General features: G+C 42.0%; 1 protein-coding gene across 6 annotated transcripts in view; it reads right to left on the bottom strand.

Annotated features, from left to right (window-relative positions):
• Window positions 1-12,689, bottom strand: part of PLPP1 (phospholipid phosphatase 1) — a 71,071-nt gene that overhangs the window by 11,923 nt on the left and 46,459 nt on the right. For all 6 annotated transcript variants that reach the window (XM_060191038.1, XM_060191042.1, XM_060191040.1 and 3 more), the window contains one exon: window positions 11,803-12,083. In XM_060191038.1, the coding sequence (XP_060047021.1) occupies window positions 11,803-12,083 (281 nt within the window). The remainder of the gene's footprint in view (window positions 1-11,802; window positions 12,084-12,689) is intronic.

Raw genomic sequence — 12,689 nt, forward strand, 5'->3', positions numbered from 1 at the left:
AAAAAGGGCAATAAAAAGGGAAAAAATAGCCTCTAGGAGCAGTGGATTCATAGTGCAAGCATAGAACCCCAGCAATAACCCTGGAAAAAAAGAAAAAAAAAAATCCAAGAACCCACTCAAGGATCTAGGTCTGGAAGTGTCTGTCTTTCTCTCCCCGTCTGTCTTCCCCTCCTCTCTCCATTTCTCTGTCCTATCCAACAATGACGACATTAATAACAACAATGAAAAGCAAGGGCAATGGAAGGCAAAATAAATAAATAAGTAATAATAATAAAAAAAGAATGAGGTTCAAGAATTCAATAAAGTGGGAGCCAGGTGGTGGCACGTCTGGTTGAGCACACGTTGCAATGCCAGAGGGTCCAGGTTCAGGCCTCTCATCCCCACCTGCAAGGGGGAAACTTCTTGAGCAGTAAAGCAGTGCTACAGGTGTTTCTGTCTGTCTGTTTTTTTCTGTCTTCCTTTCTTTCTCCCTCTCTATCAATTTCTGTCTCTATCCAATAAATAAATAAACACATTTCAAAAGATAGTTTCAAGAGATGTAGACACACACATTAGATAATTCAATAAAGGTGTCTTCAGGTCTGCTGGGGACATAGCTTAAGTGGCAGAACACAAGCCTTGAAAAACAAAAGGAAACAAAAAGGGTTGGGATAACAGCATAATGGTTATGCAAAAGCCTTTCAAGCCTGAGGCTCTGAGGTCCCAGGTTCAATCTCCAGCACCACCCACAAGCCAGAACTGAGCAGTGTTCTGGTCTAGGAAAACAAAAGAAAATACTTTGTAAGCATGAGGTTTAGTCCCTGGCCCCTTTCACATATGCCAAAGTTGAATTATGCTCTTAGCTCCCTTTCTCTCGTATAAATCCATCTATCTTTAGAGTACACCAATACAGGACTTCCGATCTGAGCTGAAGCAAATCAAAAGGTGACAATGGGACACACAGATGCGAAATGGTGAGAGCTCACTAGGGTTCTGGCCAGACAGAGCAATCTCAGTTCCTTTCAGAGCACATCAGGTGACATCACAAAACACAAGAATAGCAGAGTGTCAAAATACTCCACTTGAGAAATGTTTCTACCCACTGGATAAAAGCAGAAAAGTCACAATTTTTTTAGTATCTGATTTTTTTTTTTTGTTATTGTTGTTAACAGAAAAGCCACTGTAATTCTAACACAATTTAAGTGCCCAGATCAGTCTACTTAGATTATGATTAAGTAAAGGTAAGGTGAATATTCATTGCAAGTATAAAAATAAAGGGTGGAGGAGGTAGCATAATGGGTATGCAAAGAGACTCTCATGCCTGAGGTTCCAAAGTCCCAGGTTTAATCCTCCCCACTACCATAAGCCGGAGTTTAGCAGTGTTCTGGTAAAAAAAAAACAACAAAAAAAACCAAAGTAGGTGGTCAGGCGGTCGCACAGCAGGTTAAGCACACATGGTACAAAGCACAAGGACCAATGTAAGAATCTCGGTTCGAGCCCCGGCTCCCCACCTGCAGGGGAGTCACTTCACAGGCGGTGAAGCAGGTCTGCAGGTGTCTGTCTTTCTCTCCCCCTCTCTGTCTTCCCCATCTCTCTCCATTTCTCTCTGTCCTATCCAAACAACGACATCAATAACAACAATAATAACCACAACACGATTAAAAAGAAACCAGGGCAACAAAAGAGAAAAACTGGCCTCCAGGAGCAGTGGGTTCGTAGTACAGGCACCGAGCCCCAGCGATAACTCTGGAGGAAGAAAAAAGGAAACAAAAGTATAAAAATAAGAATATTACCCTTTGATTTCTTTTTAAAATTTTTTAAGTTTTTTAAAATATTTATTTATTCCCTTTTGTTGCCCTTGTTTTATTGTTGTAGTTATTGTTATTGATGTCATCGTTGTTGGAATCAGGATCCTTGTGCTTTGCACCACATGCGCTTAACCTGCTGCACTAGCGCCCGACTCCCTACCCTCCAGTTTGAAGCCCGTCATGATAACTAGCTACAGAGCACGGTGTGACAGCCCTTCATAAGCCCCACCAACTCTCTGCAAGCAGCATCTGCCACCATCATATGCCAGGCTCCACTCGGGGTATCTGCTCCTATACTTAGAATGATTTCCCACCTTTCCGATTCAGCCACTATTTGAGAAACCTTACCTACCTAACAGCTCTGCTGAATGTCTCACCTTTCCTGCAGGGCTCTGACTATATGCAGCACTACCACCCTCTGACCCCCCCCCCACTCCCCACTCTTTCTTCCTCCTTTAGTGATGCCACTATTGCTTTATCAAGGAGTGTTGTCACAAGGGCACATCTCCTTATTTCCAGCACCTAAAGCATTATCTTGTTCCACTTCAGGGGCCTAAGTCCCATCTACCCATCTGCTGATTATAAAATCCCTTCCTCCCCACACATCACCCCCCAGAGACAGGGCTTTGTGGATGTGTAATTTCTCCACTCCTGAGCTGATTTTTTTTCATTCAGAAACTGAGAGAATGGATGCCAGAGCTCAGGCCCGGATCACACGCATGGCAAGATACACGCCTTGCCTGCTGAGCCCTCTCTCTCTAGCCCTCACGCATCATTTCATCTTCACTCCTTTGTGACATGCACCACTTCCGACCACCACACAATCTCTAAGCACATTACAGTGAGTAACTAAAGAATAGCATCCACACTTTCTTAACTTCCACAGTGATTAGAACTCAAGAGCAATAGGTATTAGCTAAATTTTATAATTTCATGAAATATGCGAAGGCAGTTCTCAGGCCAAGAGTCAAAACATCATCTGGGAATGATGTTAAGATACAAATTCCAAGGGGCCAGGTGGTGGTGCACTTGGTTGAGCGCACATGTTACAATGTGCGAGGATCCAGGTTTGAGCCCCCCGGCCCAGCCTGCAGGGGGAAAGCCTCACGCATGGTGAAGCAGGGCTGCAGGTGTCTGTCTCTCTCTCTCTATTTTCCCCTCCTCTCTCAATTTCCTTTTTTTAAAAATATTTATTTATTTATTACCTTTTGTTGCCCTTGCTGTTTTATTGTTGTAGTCATTATTGATGTTGTTGTTGTTGGATAGGACAGAGAGAAATGGAGAGAGGAGGGAAGACAGAGAGGGGGAGAGAAAGATAGACACCTGCAGACCTGCTTCACCGCTTGTGAAGAGACTCCCCTGCAGGTAGGGAGCTGGGCCTTGCACCACCTGCACTTACCCAGCTGCGCTCCCTCCCTCTCAATTTCTGACTGTCTCTATCCAACAACTAAAAATAATTTCTTTAAAAAATTTAAATGTAAATTCTTAGGCAGGGAGTTGTACAGAATTTCATGCCTGAGGCACCCGAGGTCCCAGGTTCAAACCCCAGCACCACCAGAAGCCAGAAGCAGTAGTGCTCTGACAAAAGAAAGAAAAAAAGAAAGTAAAAGAATGAATGAATAAATAAGTAAATTTCTTGGGCTCCATTCCAGTCCCACTGAATCAGAAACTGTGGAGGTCAGACCTAGCAATCTGTATTTTTATCCAACCATCCAATGTGACTCAAGAGGGGGCCAATGATTAGGATGGTGTGGGTGAGACAGTGGTCACAGCTACAGCCTCAAGTGCCGAACTGACACTCATCAGAGGAAGTGCCACCTGGAAGTGGCTTTCCCTTCATATGCACTAATAACTAATGTACAGAGCCTTCAAAAAAGCATGCCCAAGTTCATTCTATATACTGATTTCCTCATGTTAACATAAATTTCATTCTATATACTGATTTTTTTCTCACATACGGATTTTTCTCATATAAGACTAGAAAGAAGATTGTCAGTTGACTGGTTATATACATGCATAAGAAATATTTCTAGAGACAAAGTCTTTTCAGTAATGTCTACAATCAGACCACATTGAAGAGCCATCCTCACAAAGCATAAAGCCGGTTTTACCAGGTCTGTAAGTTCCACAGCCAGTTAGTCCAGTTGGAATGGTTTTCACTATTATAAAGGAGCTCCCTCTCTCAAACTGCAGCTCTGTGTGTCTATATGTAAGTTGCATTAAGAAAAGTCATTCCTGTTGCTCTGTTGGGCCTTCTTAGAGTTTGTCATAATGTAAGTATAACACAGACTGATGCCCGACCCCTTAAGCACCTGTTTTCCTGGTTCGAATAATAGAGTATGAGTCTAACAATAAACAAACAAACAAATAAATTCCTCATTCACCCGAACGCATTGCAATTAAACAGCTAGACAATACAGTACTTTCATAATCCAAACAGAAATAACTTTGTAGTAAGTAACTCCTACAGTTGGAGATCAATCAGATAGAACTGATCAGGAACAGAGTTTATGCTTTAAAATCTAAGATATAAATTTTGGAAAAGTGTGGTCCGGGAGGTAGCGCAGTGATAAAGCTTTGGACTCTCAAGCATGAGGTCCCAATCCCCGGCAGCACATGTGCCAGAGTGATGTCTGGTTCTTTCTCTCTCCTCCTGCCTTTCTCATAAATAAATAAAATCTTTAAAAAATAAAACAAAATAAAAATAAATAAATTTTGGAAAGTAAATTTCTTAAGTCAGTGATTTCTTTTACTCCTTCTTGCCTCCAGGGTTACCACTGGGCGCTGCTCCTGGCACCTTTTTTCCCATCTTCTATTGGACAGGACAGACAGAAATTGAAAGAGGGGGAGACAGGTGGGGAGCCGGGGCTAAAACTAGGATCCTTGCTCAGGGCCTTGTGCTTCCTGCTATGTGAGCTTAACCCGCCGTGCTACCGCCCAGCCTCCAGTCAATAACTTCTGTACCTCACTATCACAGACAAGCTAGTCACACACAATGCCCCATTTGCCCTACTTAATAAATATCCAATCCTGTATCCCGAGATAGCTGTGGTCATGCCAGCTCACATTCCCATAGTCCAGGCATTTTAAATTGTAGCTCTCCAGTGAGTCAGGAGATAGCACAATGGCTAAGGTGCTGAACTTTAAGGATGAGGAACTGAGTTCAATCCTTGGCACCATATATACCAGCGCTGGACTCTAGTTCTATCTCTTCCCCCCTCCCCCTTTACTTCTCTCTCTCGCTCTCTCCCCACTCTCCCTCCCCTCACTAATAAATAGACCTTTTAAAAACCTGGAAGAGGGAGTCGGTAGTGCAGCAGATTAAGCGCACGTGGCACAAAGCGCAAGGACCGGGGTAAGGATCCCGGTTTGAGCCCTCGGCTCCCCACCTGCAGGGGAGTCCCTTCATAGGCGGTGAAGCAGGTCTGCAGGTGTCTGTCTTTCTCTCCCCCTCTCTGTCTACCCCTCCTCTCTCCATTTCTCTCTGTCCTATCCAACAACAATGGCGGTGAGAGTGTTTTGCAGAAAACTGAAATGTTACACATGTATCAGCAACTGTATTTACTGTAAACCATTAACCCTCCCAACAAAAATATGAAAGCAAGCAAGCAAACAAAAACTGGCCCTAGTGAGTCGGGCGGTAGCGCAGTGGGTTAAGCGCAGGTTGCGCAAAACACAAGGACCAGTACAAAGATCCCGGTTCGAGCCCCCGGCTCCCCACCTGCAGGGGAGTCGCTTCACAAGTGGTGAAGCAGGCCTGCAGGTGTCTATATTTCTATTCCCCTCTTTGTCTTGCCCTCCTCTCTCCATTTCTCTCTGTCCTATCCAACAATGACGGCATTAATCACAACTACAATAATAACTACAACAATAAAACAACACAGGCAACAAAAGGGTATAAATAAATAATTAATTTAAAAAAAACTGGCCCTAAAAGTATGAACCCTGAATCAACGGCAGGGGCAGCATCTGCAATACAAATACAAATTCTCAGGCCCAATCACGACCCTTCTGAATCAAGCATTTGAGAAGGAGACCCAGAAATTTGTGTTTTAACAAATTCTCCCAGTGGCTCTAATAAATTATGAATGCTTTAATCTCACTGGTGTAAATCTTGTTCTTGAGAGGGAATTACAGGTTTGAGCTACACAGGTTCACTACTGATTTTTTATAATGCTGTTCTCACAGCAGAAGCCAACAGCGGATGGCTGTACTACTGTTGTGAGGACAGCTTTTAACTCTTAGTAAATGTCCAACTATTTTTCACTAATAGGAACTCTCTGGGTATGACAATTAGTATGCATTTTATTAAAGGTCATTTGTGTTTGGGGTTGGCAGACTTTGGTTGGTGAAGTACACACCTTCCCCATGTATAAGGTCCTGGGTCTGATCCCCAGCTTCACATGAGAGCAATAAGGCCAGCGCCATAAAGGCACTCCCTCCAGAGATGAGGAAGCAGTAACTTGGTCTTGGTCTCTCTCTCTCTCCTTCCCTTCTATTCACACTGAACGCCCAGGCTCATTTTCCAGTGATGTATTTTTTTAAAAAAATCAACTTATGTTTTCTCCTCAAAATGAAGTCCAGGAAAAGTCCTGAGACCTCAGAAACCTGAGTCCAAGAGCGTGTACATATGCAGGAAGGGGGAGGGAAGGGTAGAAAAGAGAAAGGAACAAATGAGGAGAAAAGTCGATGAAAAACCAAAACTGTAGGGCAACACTCTCACTCTAAGAAGTAACTCTGACTCATTCATACAGTCAACAAGAAATGACTCATTCTGGCTGCTTATGTTACATTCTCTCCATCGTCAAGGATTATAATTTTATAATTTAAAACTTACAGGGGGCAGGCTGTGGAGATAAACAAATTTTGAACACAGATTAAATGTAATTTTAACAAAATAAAAAAAGGCTAGACTAAAATGTCTTTGCATTTTTGACATCATAGCTTTTAAAATTCAAGAGAAAAGGAATAAAAAATTCTTTTTTAAAATTTTTTTAGTTTTTTTAATATCTATTTTCTCTTTTGTTGTCCTTGTTGGTTTTTATTGCTGTGTTAGTTATTACTGATGTTGTCATTGTTGGATAGGACAGAGAGAAATGGAGGGAGATGGCGAAGACAGAGAGGGAAGAGAAAGAGACACCGCAGACCTGCTTCACCGCCTGTGAAGCGACTCCCCTGCAGGTGGGGAGCCGGGGGCTCGAACCAGGATCCTTGAGCTGGTCCTTGCACTTCGCGCCACGTGCACTTAACCCGCTGTGCTAGCGCCCAACTCCCATTATGAATATAAAATTCTGTATCAAACCTAACTTTGATCCACAATAAGGTAGTAATACAAAGCCATATCTATGTACCAACATAGAGTTCTGAAACTGCCAACAACTAACAGTCTGGAAAGACCGATAGAAATCACATTTTTCTAAAATAATAATAATAATAAAATAAAAATACATAAAAATGTAATTTTTATGAATATAAAGAAATTAAGTCTCCTTTTAAAAAAATCACTTTTTTTTTTTTGTCATCACTAGGGCACCATTACAGGCTAACTTTTTCAGACAGAGATAGAGAATGGGAGAGTCGTGCAGCTTCCTGCTTGAGGTGGGGCCATGCTTGAACCTGGGAAGCTCTCATGGCAAGGCAGCACATGCGACTCAAGTCAGCCATTTTGCTAGATATAAGATCTCATTTCATTTTCATTTCAGTAGTCACAGAAAAAGTATTTGCCACAATGCAGCATATTTGTAATAATCTTTAAAAAGTAGGAACATCTACAAAAAAAAAAAATAGGCCATAGCTTTAGTTATGAAAAACTGAGTGTTCTTGTACCTATGGTCAGGAAAAAGACAAGCCTACCTGCTCTCACTTGTCCTTTTAACACTGTATTAGAGACTGTGGGAAGTATAATATGGCAAAAAAAAAAAAAAAAAAACTATAAGAAAAAATAAAAGGGAAGAGCGATATAACTCTTTATTCAGACTGTATGAATGGAAATAAAATCTTGAGAGGTATAAAGGATACACTCCAACTAATAAATTAACAAAGTAATTGGATACGAAGTCTATGAAAAGCAACTATATTTCTAAACACAAAAACAGAAATTAAAATCATGTTAAAACCTTTTCAAAGGGGCTGCACAGTGACACACTCATGTTGACAGTGTCTACACGCATGTTTACATGTCTACACGCATGTTTACAGTGCACAAGGGCCTGGGTTCAAGTTCCTGGTCCCCACCCACCCAAAGGGTGAAAAGCTTCCTAAGCAGTAAAGCAATGCTCCAGCATCCTCTCTCTGTCTTCCTCCTTCCCCCATCCCTCCATCCCTCCACCTCCCTTCTTCGTTTCCTTTTCTCTAAAAATAAACTTTAAGAATATTTTTAAACCTTTTCAAATAGCATCAAGAAATGTTAAACTTAGTGATATACTTCATGAAGTGTGTGTAAGATGTGGACACTAAAACAAAAACGACAAAAATCTCCAAGAGAAAATACAGCAAACTGGAGAAATGGAGAAACTCCCTATTGCTCAACCAAAGGATTTAAGTTTCACTTGGCAAGTCTTCACTAACCTACAGATCAGAAGTGATCTAACAAAATAAACTTCCTTTTCTCCAACTAAGTCATGTATTGCCCCTTCACGTTTCCTCTGTGCCTCTATTTCTATTGCTAAAGTCCCCTGTTATCAGTTCTTCACTGAAGGTTCACTGTATATGCTAGTCATTAAAGAATCAGTTTCAAGGGCACTGCTTGAAGTTGCCGCATCCCACACATGGCTTAAGAGTCCAGTGCTGTGGTTACATCCGCCAGGAACAGCATCATAAACCCTCTTGTGGCCTCTACAGGACCTTGCCTCAAGGTGCAACAATAATGGCAGAAACTGCCCCACTCTCCACAGGGAGGCTGGGTGAAGACTTGAGGAAGACAGGTCCTGAGTTGAATGCAGCCTAGAATGTTCCCAGCCGTGCCCATGAAATGCAAGCTCAGACTGACAGGGATGCTACACAGGGGCTACACAGGCTCCTGGGCTGAATGTGAGTACCCACGCCAGACTGATGGGGTTTATGTACTTCTCTCATATTTGGGAGCTACTCCCTGCCCTGATCCAGCTTTCTAGTCCTATTCCCAACTCTGACACCATCTGCCCAGACAATACTTTTAGCCCACCTACATGTTAACTACTGGGCTCAGGCAAAAATTCATCAAGTCATGGGCCCCTTGAAATAAACCTAAGATAGACTTTTTAGCTTCTTCCAACATGAGGGTCCCTAGTTTCATCTGTTCTATTCTTAACTGTTGTTTTCGCCGGGCTATGTTGTTTTCACCGGGCTGGCTTCACGGACGGGTAACAGCCGACCAGGGACTCATGGTTGAGCTGTACGCAGTATCTCTTTATTCATGCAGGACACAGCACAATCTAAACCGAGCTAAGCTAAACTAACGGTACCGTAAAACTCACAATGCTGTCTTTATATATACTTGCCAAGTAGGGTGGAAACAGGATGTGACATAGAGAGGGTGGAGAGAAAAGTGACTGGTGAAAATCAGAGTGTGACAAGGAGAGGATCAGGGTGTGACAAGGAGAGGGGGCAGAGCAGGTGAGAATTCTATCACTGAACCACTAAGGCCCTGGAGGGAGGGTGGTGCTTGTTAACAGTGGTTATGTAAATAGAATGAAGTGGTTATGTAAATAGTGTTAAGCAGGGGGGATTTAAACCAAATGAAACAGAAGGGGTCTCATACATACCAACACTTGACTTTAGGTTTCTGATTATTAAATAATTTGTTCTGTTTTATATCTTAATGCTTTTCAGCCACCAAGCTGCAGATGCTATCATGACGCCAATCTGACTTCCCTGGGCAGAGGACCTCAACAGTGTGTCCTGGAACCCCACCTCCCCAGAGCCCTGCCCCACTAGGGTTAAGACAGAAACAGGCTGGGAGTGTGGATTGACCCGTCAATGTCCATGTCCAACAGAGACGCAATCACAGAAGCCAGACCTCCCACCTTCTGCACCCCATAAAGGTCTTTGGTCCATACTCCCAGAGGGATAAAGAATAGGGGACTGGGCAGGGGTAGAAAGCATAATAGTTATGCAAAAAACTCTCATGCCTGAGATGCCAAAGTCCAGGTTCAAACCCCTCCCCCCAATTAAGCCAGAGCTGAACAGTGCTCTGGTAGAAAAAGAAAGGAAAGAAAGGAAGGAAGGAAGGAAGGAAGGAAGGTAGGTAGGGAGGGAGGGAGGAAGGGAGGGAGAAAGACTAGGAAAACTAATAGAGGGGATGGGATATGGAACACTAGAGGTGGGAACTGTATGGCTTTGTACCCCCTTCTCTTATCCCACAATCTTATCAATCATTACTAAATCACTAATAATAAAAAAATCCTGGGGCCAAGTGGTGGCGCACCTGGTTGAGTGCACATGTTACAGTGTGCAAGGAACTGGGTTTGAGCCTCCACTCCCCACCTGCAGGGAAGATGCTTCTTAAGTGGTGAAGCAGGACTGCAGGTGTTTACCTTTCTCTCTCTCCCCCTATCTCCCCCTCCTCTCTCAATCCTATCTAATAAAAAAGGAAAAAATGGCCGCAGGGAGCCGTGAATTCGTAGTGCTGGCACCAAGTCCCAGCAATAACCCTGGTGACAATAAAAAGGGAGGGGAAGGGTATGGGAAGGGGAGTCAGTAAGGACAATAAAGTGTTTGGGATCATACAGAAAAAGCACAGGCTGTGATGCCCAGAGAAAAGTGTTTGTTAGATGATGAATAACTAAGGCAGTCAATCCTATCGACAGTGTAAATTCTGAGATTTGACATAAGGAACTGGCCTTGTTTACTAATCAGTTGGCCTTTTTGCTGCTACTTGGCTTCCATTTACTTATCTGTAAATTTCCTTTGTGCCTTTCATGAGCATTCTAGACCTCATTCTCATCTAATAGTGCTCCTAACAAAGCACACAGCCCAGTGAGAGTTATATGGCGACATCAGTAACTAGAGCTATCAAAATATGAACAAAGTTATCTTACAAAAATTATATTTTTAGAAAACGAAAAGAGGGCTGGAGAGATAGTATAATGGATTTGTAAAAGACTTCCATGCCTGAGGCTCCAAGGTCCCAGGTTCAATCCCTAGCACCACCATACACTAGAGCTGAGCAGTGCTCTGGTGTCTCCCTCCGTCTCTTTCTGTATCTACATCTCAATATCTCCCTCATTAAGATAAATAAGTGTAATTTAAAAAATAAAACTAAAAGGTCTAGAAGTCCCATAGTTGTATTAGATAAGGAGTCAGAAAACTGTAACTCCTGGGTCACTCTTTACGTAAATCAGGATTTATGGAAAATACCTACATCCATTATTTAAGGATTATCTATAACTGTTTCCTTCTGTAGTAACTACAGTGTCTAAGTATGTAAAAACCATAAAATCTAAAAAAAATTACTGTCTGGCACCTTAACAAAATTTTCTTTTCTTTTTAAAGACTTTTAAAAATATATTTATTTTCCCTTTTGTTGCCCTTGTTTTTTATTGTTATTGTAGTTATTATTGTTGTTGTTACTGATGTTGTTGTTGGATAGGACAGAGAGAAATGGAGAGAGGAGATGAAGACAGAGCGGGGGAGAGAAAGACACCTGCAGACCTGCTTCAACACCTGTGAAGTGACTCCGCTGCAGGTGGGGAGCCAGGGGATCGAACTGGAATCCTTACATGCTGGCCCTTGCACTTTGTACCACATGCGCTTAACCCGCTGTGCTACCACCCAACTCCCTTAACAAAATTTTCTAACCCTTGGTTATATGTATTATTATATACTGGAAGTAAAAAGAGCTACATTAAATGTTCTTATATTGAAGACAGGTATACAATGGGATAAAGGAAAAATAAGTAGAGAAAAAATTTCCAAAGAGTATAATCTCAGTTCTGCTTCCTCTCAGTAGCAAATGGCTTGTCAGTCATTGAAACCTTCTACTCCAAGAATGAACAAGCATTAAAGGTAAAACAAGCATTAAAGGGCTAATACTCACCTGCCCTCTCTAACTTTTTGTGCATTCCCTCGACATACAAAGTTTTCAATGTAACCAAGACTGCAGTTGATTTGTGACCAATCTGGATCACAAACCTCCAAAAAGTGAGGCCGTAGTCTGCCTATGGAATACTTGGCAATGTCAGTCAGGGACTGACTCGTAGCTGCACCAAATAAAAATGTTCCAACAGCTTTGTAAATACTGGATAGGTAGTTATTACTGACAAAGGAGTTTGACTGCAAGAGATTAAAGTAGACAGATAAGGATTCTCCAATAATCACCTGAAAAAGAAATAGAGAAACAATGTTAAAGCAGGAACCAGGAATTTCTTTATTAGCTTTTATTATTGTACAATTGACACATTATCAGATGTACAACATGAAAGATCTGACACTTGCACTTTCTACAAACTGATCACAGCAATAAATCCAACTAACATTGTCACCATAATGATGATACTTTTTCTTGTGATGGGAACTACAAAGATTTACTTAGCAATTTGCAAACACACAAAGTGCATCATTAACTGTTGTAACAATGCTATACATTATATCACTATGACTTTATTTTTTAACAATTGGTTGCACATTTCGAATCTTTTGCCCATTAAACCCTTTCAAAGTGCAGTCAGGCACTTAAAACAAAATAAAAAGGGAAATAGTAAATTACAGCAAAATCTGTGTTTCAAAAACACTTCCCATCAGGCCAGGGAGGTGGCTCAGTAGCAAAGCGTGGGCCTTGCCTGCTGAGGGTCAGGATTCCTTCCTGGGTTCTGCATAAAACAGAGAAGCAGTGCTCTGGTCTGCCTATTTCTCTCTCTCTCTCTCTCTCAAGAGAAATAAGTAAAAATGCATACAAAAGAGTTTAAAGCATTGTTTCTTTATAGT

The sequence above is a fragment of the Erinaceus europaeus genome, chromosome 5 (assembly GCF_950295315.1).
Source record: "Erinaceus europaeus chromosome 5, mEriEur2.1, whole genome shotgun sequence".
Taxonomy (NCBI): Eukaryota; Metazoa; Chordata; class Mammalia; order Eulipotyphla; family Erinaceidae; genus Erinaceus; species Erinaceus europaeus.